Source organism: Corvus moneduloides, chromosome 26 (assembly GCF_009650955.1).
Source record: "Corvus moneduloides isolate bCorMon1 chromosome 26, bCorMon1.pri, whole genome shotgun sequence".
In the NCBI taxonomy this organism is placed as follows: domain Eukaryota; kingdom Metazoa; phylum Chordata; class Aves; order Passeriformes; family Corvidae; genus Corvus; species Corvus moneduloides.
Window position 1 is genome coordinate 3275210 of NC_045501.1, and position 26015 is coordinate 3301224.

The following is a 26015-nucleotide window of genomic DNA, read 5'->3' on the forward strand; positions in this document are numbered from 1 at the left end:
AGTTTTGCTGGAGCATTATTTCCCTGAGTTACTTCTATAATTTATAGTGCGGAAATCCTGACTCTTGTGGGGAGTTTAGTGGCCATCGCTCTGCTCGCGGCCCCGCGATGGCTGCGGGCGACAAGGCGGAGGCACGGCCTGCACATAGGTCGGAGCGGGGGGAGCAGAGTTCTTATCCTGCAACTAAAGAAAAATAAATTAGGTAGCGTGTGCAGACAGACCGCTGGATCCAGCCTCTCTTTCTGCCAGCAGACATCAGCCTCCTCCATGATCTCACTGCTCGGATCCCTTTTCGGCTCCCAGATATCACACTTGCCATCGGAAATGCCGATTCGGTGCCACTTTGTGCAGAGCATACCAGAATCCACGCCTCAGTTGTCTGTTCTTGGTGAACCCGTCCCTAAGAACCTGCAGCCACTGCAGGGTGACTGCTCAAGCGAGCAAGTCAAAGAACGCCCGAACCAGAAAAATATCCATGCCCAAAAAGAAAACACAAACCACCTGGAGGATAATCAGTGTGCTGGGGAAGTTTCTGTGTCATTTTCAAGCCAAGCAAAACCCAGCACGGTGCCTGAACAAGGCAGGGCACTTCCAGCACTCCGACAGCTCTGGCTGGCCTATGGATCAGCAAACCCCGGCATCTCCAGGGCCTTTGTTGGCTGCAGAAGGCCCAGTGTGGCCTGCTGAGCTGGGCTGCAAGAGCTCTGCATGACTGTGGCTGTGTCTGCAGGGCCACACTCTGGGCTGGGCTGGCCCTGAGACTGACAATGTCTGGGACTGCTCAGGAAAGAGGAGCACAAAGACAGGAAAGGAGGCAGAGGGCAGAGCCTGCGCTGCACAGCATTTGGCTCTGCTATGTGGCAGATTTATGGGTGTTGGGGTGGCTGCAGTGGGAACAAGGAGGAGACTCATGTCCAGTTGCAGGCAGGACCACAGTCCAGCCTTACCCTTTGTTTGCTGTTGGTCAGCTCTGAGAAATACAGATGTGCCTTCCTGATATCTGGGCATTTCCCACACCCCAGATTAGAAAGAAGCAGTCAAAGCACAATCCTCTATCTTCTACTGCTCTTCCTAGGAGCTTTCCTGGCCTTCCTTCTTTCACTGATTTATATTCACTGCTGTCAGGGCTCTTGGGATGGATGAAACATGCTGGTCCAGAGGGAGCCTCTATAGACCTGAGAGTTCAGGGGATGATCCCCAGAGGCTGAGTGGTCAGTGAAGGTGGTGGATTTGGGAAGTCAGATTCCTCTTCTGGGAGACTGCTCCAGCTGTGTGAGGCTCTGGAGCAGATTGGACAGGACAGGGACATTTCTGCACAGTGGCAGGTCTCTGTGGTTGGGCAGGACGCTCTTTCTGCCTTTATCTCTTTTGTGTTTCTGAGTCAATTTTTCCTTATCAGCTCAGTCAGTAACATTTTCCCTGTAAATCCTTACCCACTTCACTTTGTGCTCTGCTGGGGTAGTTTTCTCACTGTATTTGAAGCAGCAGGGCTAAGGTCAGCTCTGGCTTGTTGCTGCTCTGGAACGGGTGTGAGTGAAGCCGTTTTGGGGAGCAGCCAGGGAGGTGCTGGTGTGCGGGCATGGGCCGGGCATTTGCAGCTGGCACGCTCTGAGCTTGCAGACCTGGGATCCCCAGCAGCTGCCCACTGCCTGCTGGGGGCGGGACACTGGTGCAGAACAGCAAGGGAGCATTAACTAGAGAAAACTAGTTTTCCCAGTGGAATTGGTGCTCACTGCTCCAGACCATTTTCCAGCAAGCTCTCCAAATGTGAGCTTTTGCTGCACAGAAGCACATGGCCAAGGGCCTTTCTGAATGGTGCTGACTTGTGATTTACAGCCAGAGGTGGGCACAGGCCACTGAGGTAACTGTTCTCATTCTCTCTCTGCCAAACACTTAGCTTTCCAGCAGCCCTGCACCTCCCCAAAAGCTGCTGTCCCGCTTTTTCCAGCCTCCTGCAGTCCCCTCTGATTCCCTGAAAGGGGTTGAGGAGGATGTGCCACAGTAGGAGCAGTGCCAGCTCCCCTGCCTGGCCCTTTGTTCCACGCCCTTTTATTTCTATGCAGGGCTCTAGCAGTCCCTCCCCTCTGCTCTCAAGGACATTTTAACAACGACCAGGCAGGAGACAAAAAAACTGACAGCAGTTTTCTTGTCAGCAGGCAGCTGCCTGTGCCTGCTCCCAGGGCTCTCTCAGGACAGAACCCCAGAGGCTCAGGCCCACAAAAGCAGGGCAAGGCTTCCTGAGACCCCACTGGTGGCCAGAGGCTGGCTGCTGGACATGGGGTGGCTCCACACCACCGGTGAGGTGCTTGGACCTGGGGTTCCCCATTCCAACTCTGACCCTGACCTGGTGCCACCATCCCCCTGTTCTGCTCTGCTGGTGCTGCCCATGCTCCCCGAGCCCCCCTGCTCCTGGCCAGGGCAAGGGTTCGGCTTGGGAAGCAGCTGTGGGGCTGCCCCCACAGGGTGCTGGGACCCACACACATGCTGTCAGGGCTCTACAGTTTGGTATCCTGGCTCTACAGTGAGTGTTGACCTTGATCCATCTACCTTGATTTGTTGGAACTCAAGAGAAAGATTCGTCCTGCCTCTGTTCTGCCTTTTCTTCACCTGTGTCTGCAGAGTGTTAGGATGCACAGAGAGGAAGACACAGACAAGATGTCCCATCTGCATCACACGTACCAGGAATGCTGTGCCTCCTGGGTGACACTGTGCCTGTATCACAGTAAATTACATTTAGATTTGACAGGTAGAGCAGCAGGTGGAAGAGATCTGACAAAACCCCTCAGACATACCTGCCACTCACAGCTGCAGTTCCCTGCGCTGCAGTTTTGATCACAGAGACAAATGGAGGCAGTTGTCAAGTGGGAACTGAAGCTCAGTGGACGGCAGCTCACTCCTCGCACTGGCAGCAGACTGAAGAAATCCTCCCAGCACAGAGCAGCATTCCCACAACGCATGGACTGTGGCTTCTCAGCCTCTTCCCCTGCACAACCCCAGCACCAGAGGCTGTGGATGTGCAGCACAAGTGAATGGTATGGCTGGCATGAGGCCAGTTTCCAGGTGTGCACGAACAGCATCCCACCGTGTCCTCCTCTGGAAGGAGGCACTTTCTCCACTGCAGTCCTCGGAGAAATTGTGTGAAATGAGAATCCTTCTCCTTAACTTCAACTTCATGCCACAGCATCAATAATTTACTGACAATTATAGTCCCAAAATTACAGGCTTAGCACATCCACATGCTGTGCATCCATGAGAACCCCATTATGTGGTCAGCGTGTCTTACCTCGCTGAAAATGCACAGACTTGCCTCAGTGTGCTGAGGCTTTCAGGGGTACAGCAGGCAGGACCGGGCAGCGTGGCTGTGCTTTGGATCAAGACCTGCGTTTCTCTGCACCACCAACACCTCTGCTGCTGTCCGAGGGCCCTGGCTCCTGGCAGGTTCTGGCACTGCTGTGCTTTGGCAGTGCCAGCTGCTCGGTGTTTCCCTGGCTCACCCCAGGAACAGGAGCAATTCTGTTCCAGAAGAGGGAAAAGCAAGGGTGGGACTGAAACACATCAGGGCACAACAGTGGGTCCTCAGAGGCAAGACCCTCACCCGAGCCCACCCTGGTGGAGCACCCAGAGAAGCCCCATTCCTCAGATGCAGCAGGGACATTCCCACCAGCCTGCAGCCCCACAGGCACAGGCATACACAGCCTAGAGGATGCTCCCTCACTGTGTTTTGAAGGAAGATTTCAAAAACTGTTTTTTCCCAACTTGTGTTTGGGATATGCAATTCATTTTTTAAATTAAATGGAAAAGAAACTGAAGATTTGAGTGTTTATTTCTGTTCATCCCTTGTCCACCCCATCTCCACCACTCTCCACATGAAAAAGAATTGCAAAACTGAACAGATGATCTCAGATGTGAAGGCAGTGGAGATCACTCCTACTGCTGGAGAAGCCATTTCCACCGAGCACCTCTGCCAGGGAACTCTCAGGTGGTCTCGCTCCCTCACCCAGGCAGCTGGTGCCCTGTGCTGGAGCTGCAGCCACCCTGGCAGCCTGGCAGAAAGGGATTGCTGGGAATGACATGTGGGTGCTGCACTGCCTGCACCCAGAGCGAGGTGAGGGTAAGGGCAAGGCCAGCACAGCGCTGGGAGCTGCAGTTCGGGTGGATCCAGCGTGGGACAGGACAGGTGGGGCAAGGAGGTTTCCATGCCCAAGAGGACAGAATCAGCCATTTTCCTCCTCCCACCCTAAGTCTCTCTTTATGCCTTCACGCTGCAATGCCCCTCCAAGGAGCCTCCTGTTCCCTGGAGGAGGGCAACCAGCTGTGGCCAACCTACGGAGTCTCCCAGGCCCCCCATTTCTCTCCAGCTGCTACTGGGCTTGATGAACCCTAAGGAGAGATGTCTGGAGAGAGAAAGAGGGGGAGAAAAGGGAACTGCTCACCTCCAGAGGAGTGCTTCAGAGGCTCCAGATCACTGTCTCGATACAGAGAAATCCGCAGCAGTAATTGAGGCATTGTGCTTCCTCAGCCTCTAGCACACATGCTCCGACTGCAGTCTTTCCAGCAGAAGCCTTGGCAGTTGAATGCCTCCTTGCTTTAATCCCTGAGATTGCTGAAGGATGCTGCTTTCATCTGATAGCGTTTATGGACTGTTATAATGAGCTTTGGCTTGCTGAGATAAATTAAATTGCTCACCCAGAGGTGCAAACTTCATTAATGCCAGCAGTGAGTCAGATCAGGACTATTCTAGCCCAGAATGTAAACAGGCTGGACACATGAAAGGGGATTTGGCTGGGATTTTTTTTTCTCTTTCTTTTTTTAACCTTCCTAATTGCTACTGATTTGTATTCTTTTGCTGCATCTCTACTGCTTTTCCACCTCTTTATCTTCCAGGGGAAAGCGTCAAATAACACACCACTCTGGGCTGAATGATTTAACTCCAAGTGTTCATAGTTTTCATACTCTACAGCTTGGCCTGGAAGTTTTCTAGCTCTTTCCCACATTTGACAAGTCCAAAAAGATATTTAGGACTAGATCTGTTGAGAAACTAAAGTGTCTCTTATTTCTGTCCCAGATTATGGGCTGGGAAATAAGACATTGCACGTTTCATCACGTTTGAAGTTATGTCCAGAGCCTGTGATTGGCTGCACAGGACCAAACTTCGGAGCTCTGTGGACCAGAATAAGATGTCACAGGATGCAGGTTTCAGGCTGTGGGTCCTTCAGTGAAGGTTGGCTTCTCACAGTATATTTTCCCAGTACAGGATGCTTCCGGTTTCTTTGTACAGGAGATGACACAAAATGTAACACAGTAAAGTTAATTCATAATAGCAATTAAGACCCTGAGAGTGTGGATCAGCAAGGGAGGATCCAGCCACTGGGGAAGCATTTTCAGGAGCAAATGTGTGAGAGCCATCTGTCGCCTCTCCACACACAGTGACAGTCACAGCATGTCTATGCAGCCTACTTGGAAAACTCACACCGTGATGGTGGGGTTTTGAACATATTCTGCAAGTGTTGCCTGCCAAGGGGTGCTCTGCACTGAAAGGGATGTGAGACTCAGCAATGATGGTGCCCAGCAGCTCTGAGCAGGAGGGGCAACTCGCTGCCTCTCCCAGGGGAAGGAAAATGTAGCTGTTGGGTTTGCCAGGGTCTGAGTATTCCCTGCAGAGAGCGTCCTGCCTCCACTGAAGCAGGGTTTCAACAGTCTGTTGGTTGGGAGCAAAAACCTGACTCCTGTTTAGAAACATGGTGAAGCACAGTCAGAAAGGGCATTGGCCAGGGGAAGAGCTTGCTCCAGGTGACACTGATGAATACCCTGCACTCCTTGACCTGCAGTCACAAGACAATGAACTTTTCTTTCCATTCTTCTGCATAAAAATGGAGCGACATGCACACATATGAGAAGGCAAAAACTACTACAGGCCTTATAAAACCTGTCACAGTGCTGCACAGGCTCCTTTCCCCAGGGAGGGTTGGAGAAAATAAGCATGAGACAGTCACTCATCATTTTGCTTAAGACAAGGCTGGGAGGCCCAGAGATGCTGCAGCAAAAGCCACAGCAAACCTGCAGAACAAAGAACTGACTGAGCCACTTCCTGGCTCACAAAATGCAGAAATCAGACCAGTTGAGGACAGGAGCTACAGGGATTCCAGGACTACCTCATCTCCTTGGACCACCTCATTCCTTCGGCTTTCAGGTCTTCTCTGGTATGTGACTGATGAGGTGGGACCTGAATTCCCATTTGGCCAGCTGAATGTGCCATGAACACACCTTCAGCCCTGCTTGCACTTGGCTCCTGTCCTAGGGGTGCATCCTGAAACGGGGACCTGCATGGCTTGTGACCACGTGGAGGCATCCGGCTCACCAAAGTGCTGACTGAGGCTGATGTGTCCCTGGCGGCTGGCAGGGGTGTCAGAAGGCCAAGCAGCACCTGAAACCACTGGGTACCTGCATGGCATCCCCCCCATGCCTTGCATCCTGTATTTGCTCTTTACTTGTCCCAACATCATGCACAGCACCAATATTTATATACAAAAAAAAATGACTGTGATTTCAGCAAAAACAATCTGCCCCCTCAGTTCATTAATAATCTGGTTTCGCTGCCAAAACATTTTCATTTCCACTTCTCCAGGCCTGCTTTGTCTTCCTTGTGTCTATTTTTACTGCATTTTGTGACAGGCAGCTTGTCAGTTTGCCATTCAGGTGAAATCTTTCTGCAGTGTGGCCAGCAAAATATTAGCAGCAGAGAAGCCTGCTAAATTAAAATCACTGCCTGTAATTTATAGATGTGCTGTCTGTGCTCAAGGAGGAATGGAGAGCAGAAACTGCTGCCCTCTCTGCAGAGGGCTGTGAGGCAGGCCTGGGGTCATGCAGCTGCTGCAGAGACTTCTTTCCTGCCCCTGCTGATGTCACTCGGCCACGGACATCGGGGATACGGGATTCTTTGAACGCACGCGAGGCGGGCCAGAATGCCGGCTGTCCCCGTTTCTGCCGAATTCCTCCGGGAACAGTTCCCGTTCCCTCGGCAGCGCCGGAGCTGCAGGCCCCGGGGCTAAGGGCATCTCCCGGGCAGGGACCGCAGCGCGGGGCTGGGGCCGGGGGCGCACCCGGGGGTGCCGAGCCCTGGGCAGGGGCCGTGCCCACCCCGGTGCCGGCTCCTCCACCGTCCCCACACGCCGCGTCCCAGGGCTGGCGGCGAGCGGCGGCAGCGCCGAGGGGACGGCCCGAGGGGCGGCGGGGCCGGCGGGGGGCGGCTCCCGGGGCCGCGGCCGTGGCGGCGCGGCCCTGCCCAGCGCCGGCTCCGCTCCGCGCCTGGTTGGTGCCGTCGAGGCCGGGGGCGCGGCCAGGCCGGGGCCGGCCCGGTAAAGCGGCGGCGCGGGCGAGGCGGCCCCGCACCATGGAGGGGCACCTGGCGCGCTGCAAGATCGTGGTGGTGGGGGACACGCAGTGCGGCAAGACCGCGCTGCTGCACGTCTTCGCCAAGGACTGCTACCCCGAGGTGCGGCGGGGGGCGGCGGGGGGCGGGCCGGGCTCTGCGCCTCGCATCACCTCACCTCTGCTCTCCCCTCCGTCCCCCAGAGCTACGTGCCCACCGTCTTCGAGAACTACACGGCCAGCTTCGAGATCGACAAGCAGCGCACGGAGCTCAACATGTGGGACACCTCAGGTGGGCCGGGGGCTGCGCGGGGGGCGGCGGGGCCGGCCTCGTTCCTCCGACCGACGGTGTCCCCGTTCGCGGAGCCGCCGGGCCGGACCGTGGCTGGGGCAGGGGCAGCGGCTCCGAGCCCTGCTGGCCTCCCGGCTGGCCTCGGGCAGCGCCGGTGCCGCCGCGCCGGGCGAGCGCTCCCTTGTCCCGCAGCCGCCGCGGCTCTGCGCGGCCTTTCGGTGCTGCACCGATGTGTAGGGAGACAGCGAGGCCGGAGGGGAGCGGGGAGGAGGGAGAGTGCTGCTGGAGGAGGGAGCCCTCGCCTCGGGAGGGATGCCCTGGCCTGTCGTCGCCCGCTTGCACAGAGGCTCTGGGGTTCTCTGGCGCCTTTTCGGCTTGTTTTGGTTTTGCCTCTTTGCGTCCTCAGTTGTGGTTCTGCATGAAGCCTCAGGCACAGCTGTCCCAGCCCACCAAGACCCGTCCTAAAGTTTGTGCTGTCAGTGGATGCACGAGTTGCAAGTGAAGTGCTTGATGCAGAGCTAATAGGAATATTGGCGTCCCACGAAGTTCACATGCACTTTCTAATTTACCTTTGGATTCCTTTGTTCAGGCGGTGTAGCTGAATGCTGTGCTCTGCTGATGAATATACATCGTGCTTGCTGATGCTCTTTCCCCATATTCTCATAATTTCTGGAATCCTGATTACAGATGAAGTCCTCTCAGTGTCCAAGAGCAGTAGTAAATTAAACATTACATAGGACTTTCTTTTCCTGTTGTTCATTCAGATTCCTTGCTGTAATTTTGCATTCATCAAATGACAGTTATAGGATTGGCATACCTCTACCTAGAGTAGTGGCTTTACTGAGTCTTGGACTAGCTCAAACACGTAAAATATGTTTGAGTCTTCCTCAGGAGCTCCCTGACCCAGGACACCTTGCTTTTGCTGATTTTTATTCCCCGAGACAAAAAGGTAATTAGATTAACTTTGCTCACGAGCTGTGTGCTGTGATGTGAGCCACAAGGACACTGGCTCGTGGGGCAGCTGCTGGGGCTGGAGCTGTGGATGAAGTGTTGGCTCTCGGCCTTTGGCCAGGAGCTGTGCTTGAAGCACAGAGTGGTGGTTATGACATGGAAGCTGTTGCATGGTGGTTGGTGCTGGGCTGATGTGTGTTTGAAGCCTCTCAGACGTGGCCACAGTGAACCCATCCTGGCTGACCCGGGGCCTTTGCTGCAGAGGGTTCCTTGAAGCTGCTCAGGGTGCACCAGGACTAAGGGGTGGTCGACCTCACGTGTCACTGGGATGCACATGAGTGTACACTCCCAGCTTGTTCACCCCCATGGCTTTGGGGGTTTCCAAACCATGGCCTTCTGCAACTCTGGAAGGAGATGGGGTGGGTTATCTTTGCTAGGCACTGAATAGCTTTGCTCTTGAGTATCTGTACTTGATCTAAAAAACTTCATCTTTGGAGGGTGGGGAAGCACGTTTGAAGCATTGTCTGCTTTTTAGGAATTCTCCAGAATGATTTGCTTTGGTCTTACAAATGTCTAAAGAAAAGGACTTGATAAAAAGTCCTTAAAGTATGTATCTGATACCTGCATTGGATGCTGTCACACATTCATTTTTCGCCTTGCGACAAAAGATGTTTTTCCAATATTTATCTCTAGAGCCAAAAGGAAATGGGCTTTGATTCTTTCTCCCTTCTCCTATGAAAAATGTCAGACCTTTTTAACAGCTTTGCTGTAGATAGAGTTCATCAGGTAGTTTTCCAGATAAATTCCCTTTGATTTGAAATACACAGGAGCTAGCTCTTAATAAACAATCCTTCAAAGCACTATATAGCAATTTTCCCTAGTAATCAAACTGAAATTTTTAGCTGTAGACTGCAAACTGCTGCTGAGTTTCCACTACCCTTCAGAGGCCCTTATAAATGGGAGCTTTGGCAAAAGAAGTTTTGCACAATAGTGAGTTGAATCAGCTGAGCTGAAGGGATCAGGAGTAGCTCATTGCCTCCCCCCCCATGGAGAATGACAGGCACCGGTGAGCACTCCCCCTTCTCTCTGTGCTACCTACTCTCTCTTTTAAGCTGCTTTTCATTTAGGTTTATTGTTCATGATAAATTCCATCCCAGCGAGAGTGAAAAGGGAGGTGTTGAGAAAAGGCAATCCTGACATGAGGAGAGGAACACTTTCTGTTTTAAATGCTCTCCATCTCTTAGATAAGTAACTGGAACCAAAATTCCCTCAGAAATCAGCAGAGACCTGGGGAGAGGAGCTGGATATTGTTTTTTAATTTTTTATTAATTCCCCTCACCCCATACTTGGTTGAGGAAGCAGTTGGAGACTGGAAGCTGCACAGAGTGAGCACTCAGCAGTGGGTGGTGGGGAAAGTGCAGTCTGGCCTGGAAAACTCCCTTTGTGATGACTGAGTGTGGCTGCAGTATACCTGGCTACTCAGCCATCCCACTGGTAAGCCCTGTACAGCCCAGGGTGTTGTCTGCTCCATGTGTCCTCTCATCCTGGCTGATGGTAGTGTGTTGGAAAATGCAGCCTTTTGGGCTGAATTGACCCCTCCTGCTAAGTGGCAAACACAGGCTGTGACATTGGCAGCTGGCAGGCAGGAACTCTCATTAGAGGAATATTGACATAGACTGGACAGAAATGATGGAGAACTGAATGGCTCCCAAATTGTATTGGGACCTCTGATTTTCTTTAAATGTCTTTTAACTCTTTGTCCATTGATAAGGTTTTCTGGGGCTGGAGGGTGACTCTGGAGAGTTTCCAGCACTGAGAATCCTTCACAAGGATGAAACCTGTGGTGCTCTGACAGGGCAAATGCTGGGACTCTGCAGAGTCCCAAACGTACCTTAGATCTAGGAACGTACCAGGGAGAAAATCCCGTTGTCCAACATCTGCAGGTGCTGGTTGCATTTCATGTTTGTTTCCATTTGTGTCCCAGCTCGGGACAGACCGTGGGAGTAAAAGTGCTTCAGGTGCCATTTCACAGCATGTCAGGAATGTCCCATCCCTCCTGTCCCCTGGGAAACCTGTGCTACATGCTGTTTGCTAAAGCCTCCATTAAAAAGCAGTTTGACATCCTTGTCTGTGAGGGAAGGGGTGCAGCGCCTGCCAGCTGGATGGGGTAGGCATGGTTGCAGCTCAAGGGAGTGGCCATGCCCTGGTACCTGTGCTCACGAGCCTTACGGAGGACACGGTGCTTTGCTGCTCTTCTTGCTCCTGTTCTGGCAAATTCCTTTGGCTGCCTGTTGGCTGAACATGCTCAGCACAGAAACAACTCCTCTGCACAGTGCTGGTGTCTCGTGGTGGGGGAAACTCCTGTTCAGTCGGATGTCTGACGGCTTGGGAGTGCTGTTCCCAAAGGGCTGGGTGCCTCCCAGACCCGGAGCGCCTGTGCCCCGGACCATCAGGAAGAGCTTTGTTCCTTGGCAGGTGGAGGAGGGTGGATGGCTTGTGATCATTAGCGATGCTCTGCAAGGAGTGGGCGAGTTTCGTTTGAGTGCGTCAGGTCTGGGAGGGAGCACTGCTACCCCTAGGCATGCACGGGCAGGGAGGTTTTCCTCAGCAATGCAATATTGCTTTCCCTGTGGGATCAGGGAGTGTCCGTGGGTCTGCCCAGCTCCAGGAGGTCTCACACTTGAAGTGGAGCTGCTGTGGTGCTCAGCAGGTCTCCAGCAGCCAGAGCCTTCAGTGAGCAGGCTGACCTGCTTCCCAGGGACCAGGGCTGACCTGCTTCCCAGGGACCTGTGCTTGGAGCATTTCCCACCATGACTCTGGCATTGCCACTGAACCCGCTGCCCACACTGGACTGGCCCAAGGCCCTGCCTGTTCTGCAGAGCTTCCCTGGCTCTGGGTGCAAGCAAGGGGACGGAGGAGCTCAAGCCGTGCTGCTGCCCAGTGCCTCAGCAAGGCCAGGGTGCTGCAGCACTGATGCTGGCAGGTCTGAGGCTTTACCCTGTGCCTAGGGTAGACTTTTTGTTCTGTTTTCAGTAATAATGGCGAGGAACCTACACTGTGCCTTGCAGCCTGGACTCCCTTCTTTGCTTCCCAGTGCTGGGAGGCTCTGCCTGCCTGCTGTGCCTGTGGCCTCAAAGTGCAGGCAGGCAGAGCAGTGAGTGACCTGAGGCCATTGAGCTGCTTGATGCATCCTTTGCTGATGCAGATCCAGCTGCAGAGTAGAGCTGCCTGCTTCTGGTAGGGACATCTTTGCCAGTGCTCAGTGGCAGACCCAGCCTGGCACTGTGCCTTGCACAAGGTCACTGTTGCCTTGGAAAGGTGCTGGAGGGGACTTTCCTTTGTGGACCGTTGGGATGCAGCATGGTCGAGAGTTGCAGTGTGTGCTACAAGCTGCAGTGCTGCAAAGGTCAGTGCTCACAGGTTCAGCAGTGCCCTGCTCAGCTCACAGCAGAGGAGCTGTGTGGCTGCCAGCCCTCCACAGCCGCTGTCTCTTCAGCAGATGTGCTTTCAAGACAAGAATAACACTGAATTGCAAATCCCCCTCCGCCTTCCTCTTTGCCTGTACTCAGCAAACAGTCTGCCTTGGAATGGCCTGTGTGGGAACCCACAGGCTGTGATAACAGATCCTTCTTTTAAGGGAACTACAGAGGAATGCTGATGAAATTAGAGAGCTGAAAGGGGCTGAGTTTAGCAATGGCATCTCCATGGATGCTGCGGCTGTCTGTGCCTGGATTCCCAGTGTGCAGCTCCAGGATTGCCATGGCTGCCTCTTCCAAAGTGTAAGAACAAGTTCTGTCGCAAAAAGAGTTCAATGCTACTTGCACTCTGCCTCAGAGAGAAAATGTGGAGCTGCCCTTTCCATACCAAAAGAGCTCCTCCCATGCTTCCTGTTGAGACTAAGAGCCCAAAACCAGCATGCTTGTGTTGTGCCTCAGCACAAATACATAGTTAATCCTAAAAATACGTGCAGCTGGGTCACATTCTCACGTAGGTCAGTAACCAGTCAGACAGAACTTTAAAGGGTTGCAGCAGAAGTGCTGATACTGAAGTGGGTGGAGAATGGACCTTGAGAAGACATGACAGGGCAGGACAGTGCCCAGGAGGATCATCCCTCTGGGCTGTGCACGGTGTGGGGGGCATGCTGCAAGGCTGTGTGGCTCAGGGATGGAGGTTGCTTCTTCTGCATCAAGGGCAGCATGCCCTGTGGCATCATCCATCCTTTGTCCCCTACAGATCTGAGAGGCTCGGCCTCTGTGGGGCCATGGGATGTCCTGGGAGTTATGGGGGTGCTGAGGAACATTGCCTTTAGTGACAACCAGCTGACCCTGCTGGCTGCTGTAACCTCGTGGAGAAGGAAGGGTGTTCTGTGGAGTGGATTTGTTCCCAGCTTGGGTGCAGACCCCTTTCCCACAGCGTGGAGGTGATCTGCTCTCTCCTGTGCTCTGCTCTCCCTGCTCCTTTTGCCCCAGATTCTGAAGATAAAATCTCCACTCCATTAAACTTTGCAAGTGTACAGACCCAGCCTTCCCTGTGGGAAGAAACCTTATCTGGCAGCCAAGTGGTTGGGGAGGGATCTAATGCTTGTGAACAGTAAACCTGAAATGTGCAACATTGCATCAAGATAATTGTGTTCATTCGGCCCTGGGACGTGTTCCCCAAGGGCAGAATGTGTACTGGCTGTGCTGTGAGAAGCTGTTGCCACTCTTGGTCCTTGTTGTACCCTATAGGAAGCATGACAGGCAGATTGTGGCAATGCCAGCTGTCCTCGTGACGTGGCAAGAGTGCCAGGAAGGGACTTCTGACCCCCGTTTGTCTCCCTGGTCAGCTGCTGCAGGCATGATTGTGAAAAGGCTGGGTGAGCTCTTCTGCATCTGCAGACCCAGGCCTCCCATGCCAGACACCCGTGATACTCCCCCAGGAGCCAGCAGGGACTTCTACAAGGAGCTTTCAGGGGCTCCTCACGGTTGCTGGAGGAGGTTTGCATCTGAGCAAGCTTCTCTGGGCCACTGGTGGCTGCATATGTGAGGCAGAACACGGGACTGGGATGAGGCAGAAGCACTCTGTGCCTCCTGAGCTGGGGATTCCTCCACCGGTAAATCCAGCAGAACAGCCTCCTCCTGAGGGGCAGGCTTCCAGTAATGAGATCTGGAGAGGGGCCCAGAAATGCCACCTCAGCCTACGCAAACACCATTGCCTTCATCCTGAAGGTATGCCAGCTGGGCTCTTTAGTAATTCACTAATTTTTATACTTGCATTGTAAGAATTAGGAGCAGAGGTTAATTGTCCAAGCTGATGAGTTGTTTTTTTCAGTTGGGCACTTTCCAGAAGAGTATTTATTCTATGTCACGGAGCAGTTTCCTCCTTTCCTATACTTCAGGCGTTTGCAGTGATGTTGCACAAGCAAGACAAATGTCAAAGTCCAGCTGGGACAGAACGTTGTAGAAGTCCTGGCGTTGTTGACTTGGTCCTGCTTTGTCCTTTTACAGCTTTGGCAGCTTTGTCCTTTTACCCAGAGCTTGGCTGGACCGTGGGTGGGATCTGTCTGGCAGAGTGGACATCCTCTGTCATCTCTAAAGGCTGGTGCTCATCTGGCACGACTGTTTGGGGAGGTGACCCAAAACTCTTTGGTTTGTCAGTGCAGCCCTCCAGAAAGCTGGGATTTTCTGTTTCATTCCACAAAGGTTGTTCTTGGCAGCCCCTGCAGAAAGCAGCATGTGCCTCAGCATCGTAAACTCTTAGGGGAGAGTTTACAGTGAGCCCCCCAAGACAAGTGTGCAGCTGAGAAATGTAGGTCTTGGCAGCGCTCATCTCTGTTTTAAGCCAGAGCAGGGCTGTGGGAGCCCCTTGCAGAGCAGATCATGGCTCTGCACATACACTGTCTTTCCTGGTTTGTAATGCCCCATTGTTGGATGGAGGGTGCCTATGTGAGGAGGCTCATTATCTCTGGAACAGCTAATGAGGAACAAATGAAGATTAGCACAACGAAGTATAGATGAAACAGCATATTTCCGTCCCCTGCCCAAGAGTGCCATCTCTGAGCTGCGGTGGCAGGCATTCCAGGATCTACCAGCCATGGGGAAAGAGGAGCTACTCATGCTTGTATCCACCCCTGTGTGAATTTTATTTTTGAGCTGGTTGTTGGCTTGCTCCAATTCTCTCTTTCATCATGAACAGATGCACATAGGTCCTGTTTCTTGCAAACCTGGATGCCAAGTGGGAGAATGACTCATGCAGTAAAGGAAGGCTGAATCTGCAGATGCACCAGCCTTGGGCGCCTGTGTGCATACATGTGTTTGGAAGTGCCAGACTGGGGGTCTCTGGGGTGTCTTGCTGGAATATCTGAAAGGTGTCAAGTGCTCATAATCAATAAAATTGAAGAGCCAGAGTTGAAGGCACTGAGGCTTTTGTGGGTTGTTTGGGGTTTTTTTTTGGGGGGGGGTTGTTTTGTTTTGTTTTTTTAATTGTCATATGCAATGAAAAAGTAATAGATGCAAAACCTAGAAGACTAATCACCCAAACAGAATTTCCTGATTCAGTAGAGATGTCTCCAGAGCAAACTGGGGGTTACCGTGGCTGGGAGCAATGCAGCTCTCCTGCCCCACAGGGCAGCACTGGCTGTGGGTCCCCATTGGTTTCTGTTGATCTCCTGAGGTGGGCAGAAGCTGCTGCTTCTGGCTGTGAGCTGAACTGCCAGCTGAGGTGCCAGGGGTGACTCCTGCTCTATGGAGTTGGAGCAGAAAGTTAATGAATGGGAAGCAAATTTTGATCTCATTAAAAAGATAAGGTTCTCTACCTTGTGCTTCCCTGCCCTCAGTGTCTCCTGCCAGCATGGGAGTCTCTCCTCCTGTGGTCCCAGGTGATGAGAGCATGATTCCTGGCACTGGGATGAGACAGTGGGGGTCTTGTGGGATAAAGGGGGGCTGCAGCAGCGCTGTCGGCCCTCTGCTGAGGGGCTGGCTGGCTGCTGAGGAGCAGCAGGTTGCTATGATACAGTTTGCTGTGGCAATGTCTGTGCTGAATGAGCCAAAACTACCCCTACAAAAGGAGCATTCCTTGGCTGGGAGGGGGTAGATTTATCTGAAGTGTTTATGTAAAACTGAGAAGCTGCAGGGAGAGGATGTGCGTGGGAACGTTTCCTGCAGCACTAGGGCCCCTGTCTGGAGGCAGACACCCCTGTGTGCGTGGGGGAGAGGGCATGGCTCAGATAAAGGACCAGCCTAATTCAGGCATGCGGATCAGCACTGGATCTCCCATCCCATCCTGTCCTGTCAGCCCATGCCAAACGTGAGACTGAAAACCCTGTTCAAAGGGGAGCTCAGAGCTCCTGTGCTCGGTGCTGCCTGTGAAAGCAGCCCTGTGCCGAGCAGGGCTGGGTCATCTTGCTGTTCCACGGGGCCCAAGAGGGAGCAGTGGATGGTGTGACTCTGCCAGGTGTGAACTGCAGCAGTGTGAGCCTGAGGCGGGGTCAGAAATCTCTGTGCCTGGGACACTGAGCTGCTCACCGTGCCTGCCTGTCTGGCATCCCTGTCTCCAGAGCTGTCCAAGATGCCACAGGGACTGGCTCCTTTCCATTAGGGAGCATGACTTTCCCTTTAGGAAGAGGGCTGGGCTCTGCAGAGATCAGGGTCTATTTCTTCTGTGCTGATCCCCGCTGCTTCCCTTCCTAGGGACTTTGCAGGGACAGAGACCCGTCTCTCCCCAACGGGAGCAGGGGTGCAGGTGCCTTTGCTCCTGTGGGCTGGCTATAAGAGCTGCAGACACCCGTAGCCAATTTTGCTGGGAATCCAGCTGCACATCAAATCCAGGGCACCTTCCCCTGGCTGCGTGGGAGTGGCAGGGGCTGGGCTGGTCGGAGTCCCAGAGCTCTGCTGTTGTTGGTACCGTGCTCTGAGCTGGATGCCAGTCTCTGGCAGTGGGCAGGGTTTGGGAAGGCTCCACACAGCCCTCAGCCTGCCCCATGTGGGCTCTGGGCAGAGGCAGGAGCGTCAGGCTCTGCTCCCCAGGCTTAGCCTTGCAGAGGGGCCCAGGGTGTTTGCAGGGCACCTGGTGTGCAGCGCTGTGCTGGGGGACTGTGCCTCACTCTGGGCTGTACCTCAGCTCGGAGCCCCTGTGCACACAGGACCTAGGACTGGAGCTCCTGCAGAGAATCAGCCCATTCTCCTCTCCTTCTTAGCCCAGGCAGATTTCCATCCTTCCGGAAACATAAGCCACCATCATCCATAATTCATCAGGTGCTGAACTTCATCAAGGAGCCACCTGGCACCTGCGCTGCACCCTTCTCCTGGGGTGGGAAAGTGCTGGGTCCAGACATGCCAAGGGGCTGCAGCAGGAAGCGTGTCTAGCTTCCTCGGCCTAGGGTGGGCAATCCTGCTTTTGGAGGAGGCAGATTCAACAAGGACTCTGGTGTCTTTGTTTCCTCTTTTCATAAATAAACATCTGCTTCTCATCCCTCCAGGAAATTTAAGTCATTTGTCTTTGCAATATAAAACCAAAACAGTGTTTTTAAGTAGCAGTGAGCTGGTTGCTCCGTGACTGTTTGCTGAGGCGTCTGCACTCGCCAACAGAATGCACTGCAAATAAAAACCCTATGGCACAATGACTTCAATGCCTGAAATTTGCATTGAAGGTGTGTGCATGCACACATGTGTGTAGTAAAAGCTGTGCAGGATTCAGGCTGGGCTCTTTGCCTGCTCACAGAATTCCTAGGGAATGCAGAATCATCCCCTTCCATTTATAGCTTGTTCACCAAATCCTGTCACTTCTTTTATATACCAAAAAGAATCTGTCTGACTTTTCCCAGCACAAATCCAGAAAAAAAGGCAATTCGTTTTTACCTGTCACAAATTCTCACAATCTATATGTGAGCTAGCTCTCCTGTATAAAGATAGCAAGAGAGGATAAAAACTAGCAGTAGCATTGCCTGTCTTCTCTCAGCCACACCTTTCCACTGTTAGTGGTGCAGCACTGGCATGACAAGTGATGGAATCCAGGCGTGAGTGTGCTGTGGCACTGCAGCCCTCCTGAGCTCCCTCCTGCGTGAGCAGCATCCCCAGCAGCACAGCTCCACCAGGTCTTGCCAGATGCTCTCTAGAGAGGGAGAGCGATGCAAAACTTCCCTCTTCACTCTATCAAGGGGTAAATATAAGAAAACAAGGACAAAACCTCTGACTTCCATGCCTAAACGAAGAAACTAAAATCCTTTGCAAATCAAACTCTGCTGAACCTTATGGTGTCTGGTCACTGGCCAAGAGCTCGGCTTAACGTCCTTTGTCTTCAACAGAGCGGTCTGCATCATGTGCCAGTGTCTCCAGTTCTTACTGGAGTTAAAGACCTCTGCCTGGCGGAGGGGGCTGAGGTCTCAGCCCGCCCCTTTGGGCCAGAAGCAGTCCGTGGGATGGGACCTGCTCACCGCACTCCTCCCCTCTCTCCGCAGGCTCCGCGTATTACGACAACGTCCGGCCCTTGGCCTACCCGGACTCGGACGCTGTGCTCATCTGCTTTGACATCAGCCGCCCCGAGACCCTGGACAGTGTGCTCAAGAAGGTGAGTCCCCCGTGCCCTCTGGCCATCGAGAGGGGTGCTCTGCAGCACCTTAGGGCCCACCGTGAGGTCCCTGTGCCCTGAGGCTCTCATCAGGGCTCAAAGCTCTGGCCCTGTGGCCAGGCCTTGGCTGGAGTGTGTGTGCTCAGAGGAGGATGGTCAGGTGTTCTGCTTGATCTGTGCAGAATGCAAGATATTTCCATTTGAAAGGAGCCTGGTGAATGGTGAAGCTCATGGTAGCTTGCAGGATGTGTGTGGAGTCTGTAGTCACACGTACAAGTGTGGGGACAGAGAGAAATGTAGGGCATTTGTTCTGTTTTCCATTAAGACCTTGGAAGATGTTAGGGATCTCTGTTAGCAGAACCACCAGTGCCTATCGATTGCCTGCAGCAGCTGAGGAGTGGCCCCTGGTGCCTGTTTCCAAGCAAGCAGAGTGCTCAGTTTTTTGGCTTTCCCCCCAGTTCAGCATCTGCATAGCAAAAAAGACAGCAATCAGTTCTCTATAGCTTGTCAACAAAAATAATGAGCTGTGGCACTGAATTTCAAGCCCATGGATTAATAAGATGAGATGGCACAATGCCACTGTCCTGGAGAGCAGGCAGGGCCCTGAGCCTGCCCCAGCAGAGCTGAGTGGCTGTGCTCTGTGGGAGCAGACAAGAGTTTTCTACCTGCAGCTTAGTGCCTTTCAGCAAAGCTGATATTCCAGCTGGCAGGTCCCAGAGAGCCTCATGGGGCTGGGGATCTGCTGTGGAGCACCCCTGGCTGGTCTCCAGTGGGTCACTTCTGGGAGAAGGTCCCACACAAGGCTTTCCTCTGAGATGGAGTGAAGTCCAGCAACTCAGAATGCTGCTCAGAGGAGTGAGGGTAAGTGGCTTCCAGGTCGATTGCATCCCTTGGTCCTGGCTGTAGCCGGCTTCCTTCCATGAAATTCAGGGAGCTGTGGTTCTGCTCTGCAGGAGAGCATCTGGCAGCTGCATCCTGTCCTGGGAGCCTTGGCTGGCATCTCATTTGTGACACTCTCTGAGACACTGAGGCATGAAAAGCATCACAGAGCAGTGGTTCCCGTGGCTGTTCTCCTCAGAGAGCCCCAGGCTGCTAGGGCTGGAATGGCCACAGCCTGAACATGTCACATTGTACTGGCTGGCCTCTTGGCCTCTCCACATTTTGCCAGACGTTGTGCTGAAGCAAGTGCCTCTTACTCAGCTGCTGGGAGGGCTGAGAAGTGAGTCTTTGTCTCAGGAGTGTCCTGGTGAGGGGACAAAGACCCTTCAGATAAATCAGTCAATGGCTCAGTGTTGGCTTCCAGAGCAGGTCCCGGGTACCAAGCAGGCTGGGTTGAGGGAGGGTGTTTTATGTGGACTCAAAGAATTCTCTGCTCAGCACGGGAGTCAGCAGAATAATAATGCAAGTGAATCACTTACACCTTAATGAAATACAAACCCCTCAATAATTAGGTGGGGTTGGGAATTATTTGTCTCTCTGCACACGCTTCATGTGAGTCCATCCTGCTCAGTGTGTGGCTTTCCCCGTACAGCCTCACAGATGTTTTGAGTGCTGTTAGGCAATGTTTTTTTGATATGGTAACTTAAAATAAACCCTAAATCCCAGGAGATTTCTTAAGTACCTCTGAGTAGATGCCTTGTTTCCTTTGGCGCAGGCTCACAGCCTTATGGCAGTGAGGAAAATTCCTAAGACACCATGAAGTTGAAATGGGTTTTAGCTTGTGATATCAGGCAAATAAGGAAAATAACACTTCCTGTTCAAGCCTCAGGCAAAAATTCAGCAGAGGAAATCTTTATTAATGCTGCCCTTCTGATGCCCGGGCCGCTGTACAGCATGTACAGTTGAAAGGGCAGAGCCATCTGAGGGAGTGCAAGCAAGCAGCTCTGCCTTTCATGCAGAGCAAGTTTTCATGGAGTGGTGCTTGGTTCTGACAAGTGTTGATAGCACAGCAGGTCTTGGGCCCCCAGAGGTGTCAGTCATGTAGGGAGAGGGTCACAGCTCTCTCCATAGACCAGGGAGCCTTGTGTCACTACAGAAGCTGTGACCTCTGCCAGGTGTGACCAGACCTTGGAGCTCAAATCCGTCATGTAAATCAGGGTGCTTGAATTCCAGCTCCAGAAGAGCTGGATCTGTTCATTGTGAGGGTGTGCTGGCCTGTGGTTCTCTGTGGCTGCAGCACCATGATCTCCAGCATGCTGCCCAGGGGCTGGGGGTGCCTGAGTCCTGGGGAACCAATGTCCTTGGCAAGCAGATACTTGAAGATATCTAAGACAATCTCCTGGTAAAAAAAAAAGATTTTTCATATTTTGCAGTTGCTTTGGTCTGATACTGGTTGAATGATGTTTGGGTTGTTCTTGGCACTTCCCTCGCCTATGAGGTTGTGGACACTGGACTTGGTGGCTTGGCTGTGGCTTGGTTTTCTTTCTGCTTCTAATTGCCCAGGAAATATGCTTAACCACCAGTCAACATAGCAGGAAATTGCTAATTCCAAGTGATGACTTCAGCTGGGGGTAATCTCTAATTATTTATCTTTATTTACTATCTGCTTTCTACTTCAGCACCACTAGATAAGTAACTGGGGCATTGACATGCTGATGGAGCTGTGCAGGTCTCCCCTGGGGGAGGTCACAGGTGATGGATTTATTTACTGCTGCAGACACAGCTGACATCAGGCATTCATTTGGGGAGCTCTGAAAGGAGCCATTTATATGAAGGACATGGATGTTTGCCCTGGCCTTCTCTCCTTTGCTTCAATTCTTTATTTCCCTGGCTATAGCTATGCTCTGAATATCATCATGTCTTTAACATGTGGCTCCCAGTAATAAATAGTGTGTGAGTGTGCAAAGAGCTCCCCACTGGCCAGATCTGGGGTCCCAGATCTGAGCACCAGACTGTGTGGTTGTTGTTTTTCCACAGCCAGGACTGGCCCCCCACAGGGGACCACCGCTGGGATGGGGCAGGTTTGCAGGGCAGAATCTGGAACAAGCGAGCATAAAGTTGTCCAAAGGGGACTCTGGCCATTCCCATCCTTGCCTATGGCCGTCATTAAAGAGTCCTCACGTGCTAATCAGTGTTTGAACAGTTGTGACACCCTGTTTGGAAAAGCCATACACACCAGAGCCTCTCATTTCCTCTGCAGTGGCAAGGGGAAACGCAGGAGTTCTGCCCCAATGCGAAGATTGTGCTGGTTGGCTGCAAGCTGGACATGAGGACAGACCTCAACACCCTGCGGGAGCTCTCCAAGCAGCGCCTCATCCCTGTGACACATGAGCAGGTGTGTTTGGGCAGTGACCCTGCAGGGCTCACCGTACCCAGGTCTTGGTCTGCAGCTGGTTTGATCGTGGCTCAGGGGCTCGGAGCTGCTCAGGTTTACAGCACTCTTGTCCCCAGCTCTGGAAGACCCTGACTTATTCCTGATGCTCTGCTGAGCAGCCAGCCAGTTAGTAGCCAAAAAGTTATTCCTCAGAGCAGGTGGAAATGCCTGATTTGACAAGTTGGACTGCCTAAAGGGGAGTGTTGTCCTTCTGCATCTCCTAGTTCAGCGCAGCTCTTTCTGCTCCCAGTGACTCTCCTGCTTGGGTTCTGTGTCGGGGCAAAACTGCAGGGGGGAAGGAAGCCACGGCTGAGGGGCTGCTGCCAGTGGCCTCCAGGGGACCCAGCAGTGTCTCCAGGCTGGCGACAGACCCAGACTCTGTGGTGCAGGGGCTCTGAGCTGCTGCTGTGCCTGGCTCTGTGTTGTGCAGAGCAGGCGACTGTCCAGGTGAGGGGGGCTGCCCAGGTGTCTCAGTTGCAGGGGTGGCCCTGTGTGAATGAGAAAGTGGCAGTAACCCAGGGCCCAGTGGTCGGCAGCACTGTCTGCCCTCACCTCTGCAGCTCTCACAGAGCCTTGCTCTGTGTTTACAGGTGCTGAGGAGCCACTGTGTCCCCATGGTGCCACTGGCAGGGCTGCTGGCTGTGTGAGAGGCTGCTCCTTGGAGAGCAGCGGTGTCCTAACCTTGTTCCCTCTTCCTCCTGCTCTGTGTGGCCTGCAGGGCAGCGCGCTGGCGCGGCAGATCGGGGCAGTGGCCTACGCAGAGTGCTCTTCCAAGGTCTCGGAGGACAGCGTACGGGACGTGTTTCATGTGACCACGCTGGCCTCGGTCAACAGGATGCACAAGAACTTGAAGCGCAGCAACTCCAAACGGGGACTGAAGCGGGCGTCACAGATGCCTGGCAGGACAGACTTACTGAGTGACACAGAGATCAGGAAAGACCGAGCCAAGAGCTGCTCCATCATGTGAAAAGTGGGCTGTAAATAATGTGTGTGTGTTGTCCATTTGTACAGTAACTGGCTGAGACAAGGGCACGGTGCTGGCTGCAGGAGCTAGCCTGCCTTTCCAAAGCCTTTTGCTCAGTCTCTAGGGCTGAGTAAAGGTCCCAGCTGCAAGCACGGGTGCACGAGTCGCCCTGCACTGTGGAGACTTCTGGGCTGGCTGCTGCTGTGCAGATTGCTTGGGATGAAGGAACCACTTGGCAGAGGAGTATTCGGGTGCTGGAAGGTCTGTGACTGGGTGAAACAAAGTAAAAGGGAGCAATGCTGTGTGTGTGCCACCCTCCTGTACCCACAGCCCAGGCCCTGCCCATGTTCAGCTGTACAGCACACACAGTGTGGGGTGGGGGCTGTGTGGGACCTGGGCTGGAGGGAGGAGGGGGGGTCAGCAGAAGGTACTCTTCCAATCTTCCTTGAGGAGAGAAATGCTGTTTGAGGTGGTGCTGCCCTCAGCCAGGTTGGACAGCAAGTGCCATGGAAGGTGCAGGTCTGGGCCAGAGCTGGGAGGGGGGGCACCCTGGGAAGGAACCTTACCCTGATGAGACACCACAGTAGTCCACCTCCTGCAAAGAAAATAGACAGATGTCTCTTTCCACGGTATTTGAGATACTTGCACAGTATTTGAAATGCAGCTGAGTGGATCTGGCTCCAGGGGAGAGGTCTGTCCCAGTAGATGGATCCGGAGAATCGTGGTTCCCTTCAGCAAGCAAATGCCCCTGGGGAGCTTTGTGTGAGCTGCTGACCCCTGGGCACTCCCTGGGCTCTCCCTGCTGCCGTCGGCCGCGTGTCCTGCGCACACGGCTCCCAACAATAACTGCAATAACGATCCATATCCTGCTCTCCACCCACTTCCAGCTGCAGGTTGTGTTGCATGGTGCTGTGTTTGTCTGGTATAGATGAGAAAAATGATTTTATGCCTACTGCACCCTGTCTCTGCTGTGGCAGTGGAAGAGGAGGTGCTCCCTGCCCTTGTGCCTTGCTGTCTGGCCTCCTCCCAGCGTCTCCCATTGCTTCTGCTGCTGCCCTCTCTGAATGCCTTTGATGACAGTATTAGCCTGGGCTTAATGTCACATGGACACTTTATGGAAAAATAGAATCTGCTCTGTTGCCAGATCCAACTGTGTCTGCGGGCTACAGGAAAAATAAACATCACTGGAAAATTCGTAGTGCTCGACTGTGTTCATTTTTAATAGTCAAACCACGCATCCCCTCAAAATCTTTTACCGCCCAGCTTCTCTTTGTATCCTAATGTCTCTCTCTAGCTCTTGAAATATGCTTGTGCTATACACTTCAGTGAAAAACCCAGAGGACTTATCTGCATGTATTCATTTTGGAGCTGGAACGCCTGTCTTGAATAACCTCTCCCTCTGTCCTGACTCCTTAAATACTGTGGAGCATTTGCAGGTTGTCTGTGCCTGATCCAGCAGTCTGAGCTAACATGAGCTGCCTCTTCCTTCACTGCAGCAATAGCTTTTGACTCAATATTTTGTGTCTGCTCTCACTCCCAGGTCTTAGACTGCAGCTGCACGGTGAAGGCATTTTGGGGAATTGGAGCTGCTGATTTACCAGGACAAGAAAAGCTCCATCAGTGACTGGACACTTGGGCTGTGTGCAGGTTGCAAGAGCATGAAAATGCCCAGCTGCAGTCTGGGAGGAGGAGGAACTGAGCAAGGCAGTATGTCAAGAACAACCCTCAGCATTCCTGATGCTTTTTTTGCGCTCTCTAGGGTCCCCAGAGCCTTTGCAAACGTTGTTGAACAAAACCAGATCCCTGCTTGGATTGTAGCAGTCAATGGCACGTAAGTGTCACTGCCACTCCCCATAACCTGTCTGCAGTTGTTCTCACCATCCTCATGTGACACAGTGCTGCACTCTGCCTGGCAGGCTGCTGCTCCCTGAGAGCTCAGCCAGGGTTTCCTAGGACCATGCGATTCATCGCATCCCGGAGTCCATTCCGGACAGCCCCGCGGTCTGGCTCTGGCAGCCGGCAGCGTTACAGCGCAGTGCTGGCAAAGAAGGCAGAGAAGGGTCTCTCATGAGGGTTTGAGAGGGCTTTAATCACATCCTGTCCGCGCTCAGAGGCAGAGAGCCCGCGTGGGCTGAGCGCGGGGTGGTTTTGTCAGGGGCCCAGGGGCGGTCCCTGGGCGGGGTTGGGGTACAGGAGCAAATAGGGAGAAGCTGAGGGAGTGGCCAGGGCTAGGGAGGGAGCAGGGGGACCATACAGAATCGGGGGGTTAACAGGCCCCCCTAACACAGTCGCTGGGACTTCCTTCTTTCCACATGCTCACAGCAGCGTTTGGCCAGCGCGTTCCCTTCTACTGTGCTCTAGCATCTTTTAGGCTTTTGAATCTAATGTGGCAGTCTCTACAAAAGCACTTTCTGGGTCACTGATTAGTTTAAACTCGCGGTGGCTCAACATGAACTTGTTAGCTCACCCTATAAGCAAATCCTTCATTCCAGGATCCATCCTGAGGGGCTGTGCAGGGCAGCACCCCCTCCCCGAGGGCTTTCACCACATGCACTGCTGCAGTGTGGGCACAGAACATCAGACTCAACCTCCCAAGGCACAGCTCAGGGAGAGGTGGGAGCCTCAGCACCACCCGTTCCAGTGTTTGGAGCTGTTCTGTGTCGTGCTGGGGGAGGCACAGTGCTGGCAGCGTAGGGAAAGCAGAACAGATGAGTTCATTGAGACTTGCAGCTCAGTAAGGGCTTCATGAACAAGGTCAGTTGCAATCAGGGGAATCTACACCCCCACAAGATGCTCCCCCAGTAAGGGAAGTAGGACATGAACTCCAAATTGCCTCCATGAAGAGGCAGCTGCATTCTCCATGGTCTTCCCTCTGCTTTCCACGGCCATGTGACATCTCCCGTGCACATTCAGGTGAAGCTGCAGTGCCAGAAAAGCAGCTGCTGTTTGGGGATACACAAAAAGGATGGGATGAAAACTTCTTGTTCTGGTTTTGTTAATTTGTTTTCTGCACTGGAGGGAAATGTCATTTCTACCCATCTCCCACAGCACAGCTCTAACTAGCTGGAGGCCTGTGGTATGAAAACAATGATACTGGAGGGAAAGTAATTTGTGCTGCTTCTAGAACAGCCAAAGAGCCCCCAAAAGACAAAAAAAAACTGTAACAGCCAAAAAATGTGCATTCTGCCAGAGGGAGCAGGACCAGACTCAGACGTAGACCTGACCAGTGTAGAGTTGGACACGGAAACATGCAGCCCATGAGAAGCTAATGAAAGCCAAAATGCAAATGCTGCCACAGCTGAGCTGAACCCAAAGCATGCATCTGTCACACTTGTATGCAACCCAGACATCGACTGTTCTTTGAAGGCTTGGGCTTGTGGCTTCAGAGTGGGATTGAATTCTGGGCAAATGAGTGTCCTTGTCCCCTTCTCTGCCCCTCCTCAGAGGACTCCAAGGCTGCTCTCTGCAGCCACAATTCAGTGAGCAGCTTAATATTCTGGCACTTGCTTCTCCACCAGCTTTCTTGTCTATAAAGAGTGTTTGGACTCCCACAGTAGCTCATTTAACCAGACTTTTCAAAGGAG

The 26015-nt window shown here is 53.1% G+C and overlaps 1 protein-coding gene across 1 annotated transcript; it reads left to right on the plus strand.

Annotated features, from left to right (window-relative positions):
- Window positions 1–7333: 7333 nt before the first annotated feature.
- On the plus strand, window positions 7334–23627 carry RND2 (Rho family GTPase 2). Its single transcript, XM_032134536.1, has 5 exons — window positions 7334–7492; window positions 7573–7660; window positions 18045–18154; window positions 21294–21428; window positions 22186–23627. The coding sequence occupies exons 1-5, from the start codon at window positions 7391–7393 to the stop codon at window positions 22432–22434; spliced, it is 684 nt and encodes a 227-aa protein (XP_031990427.1). The 5' UTR covers window positions 7334–7390; the 3' UTR covers window positions 22435–23627.
- Window positions 23628–26015: the final 2388 nt, after the last annotated feature.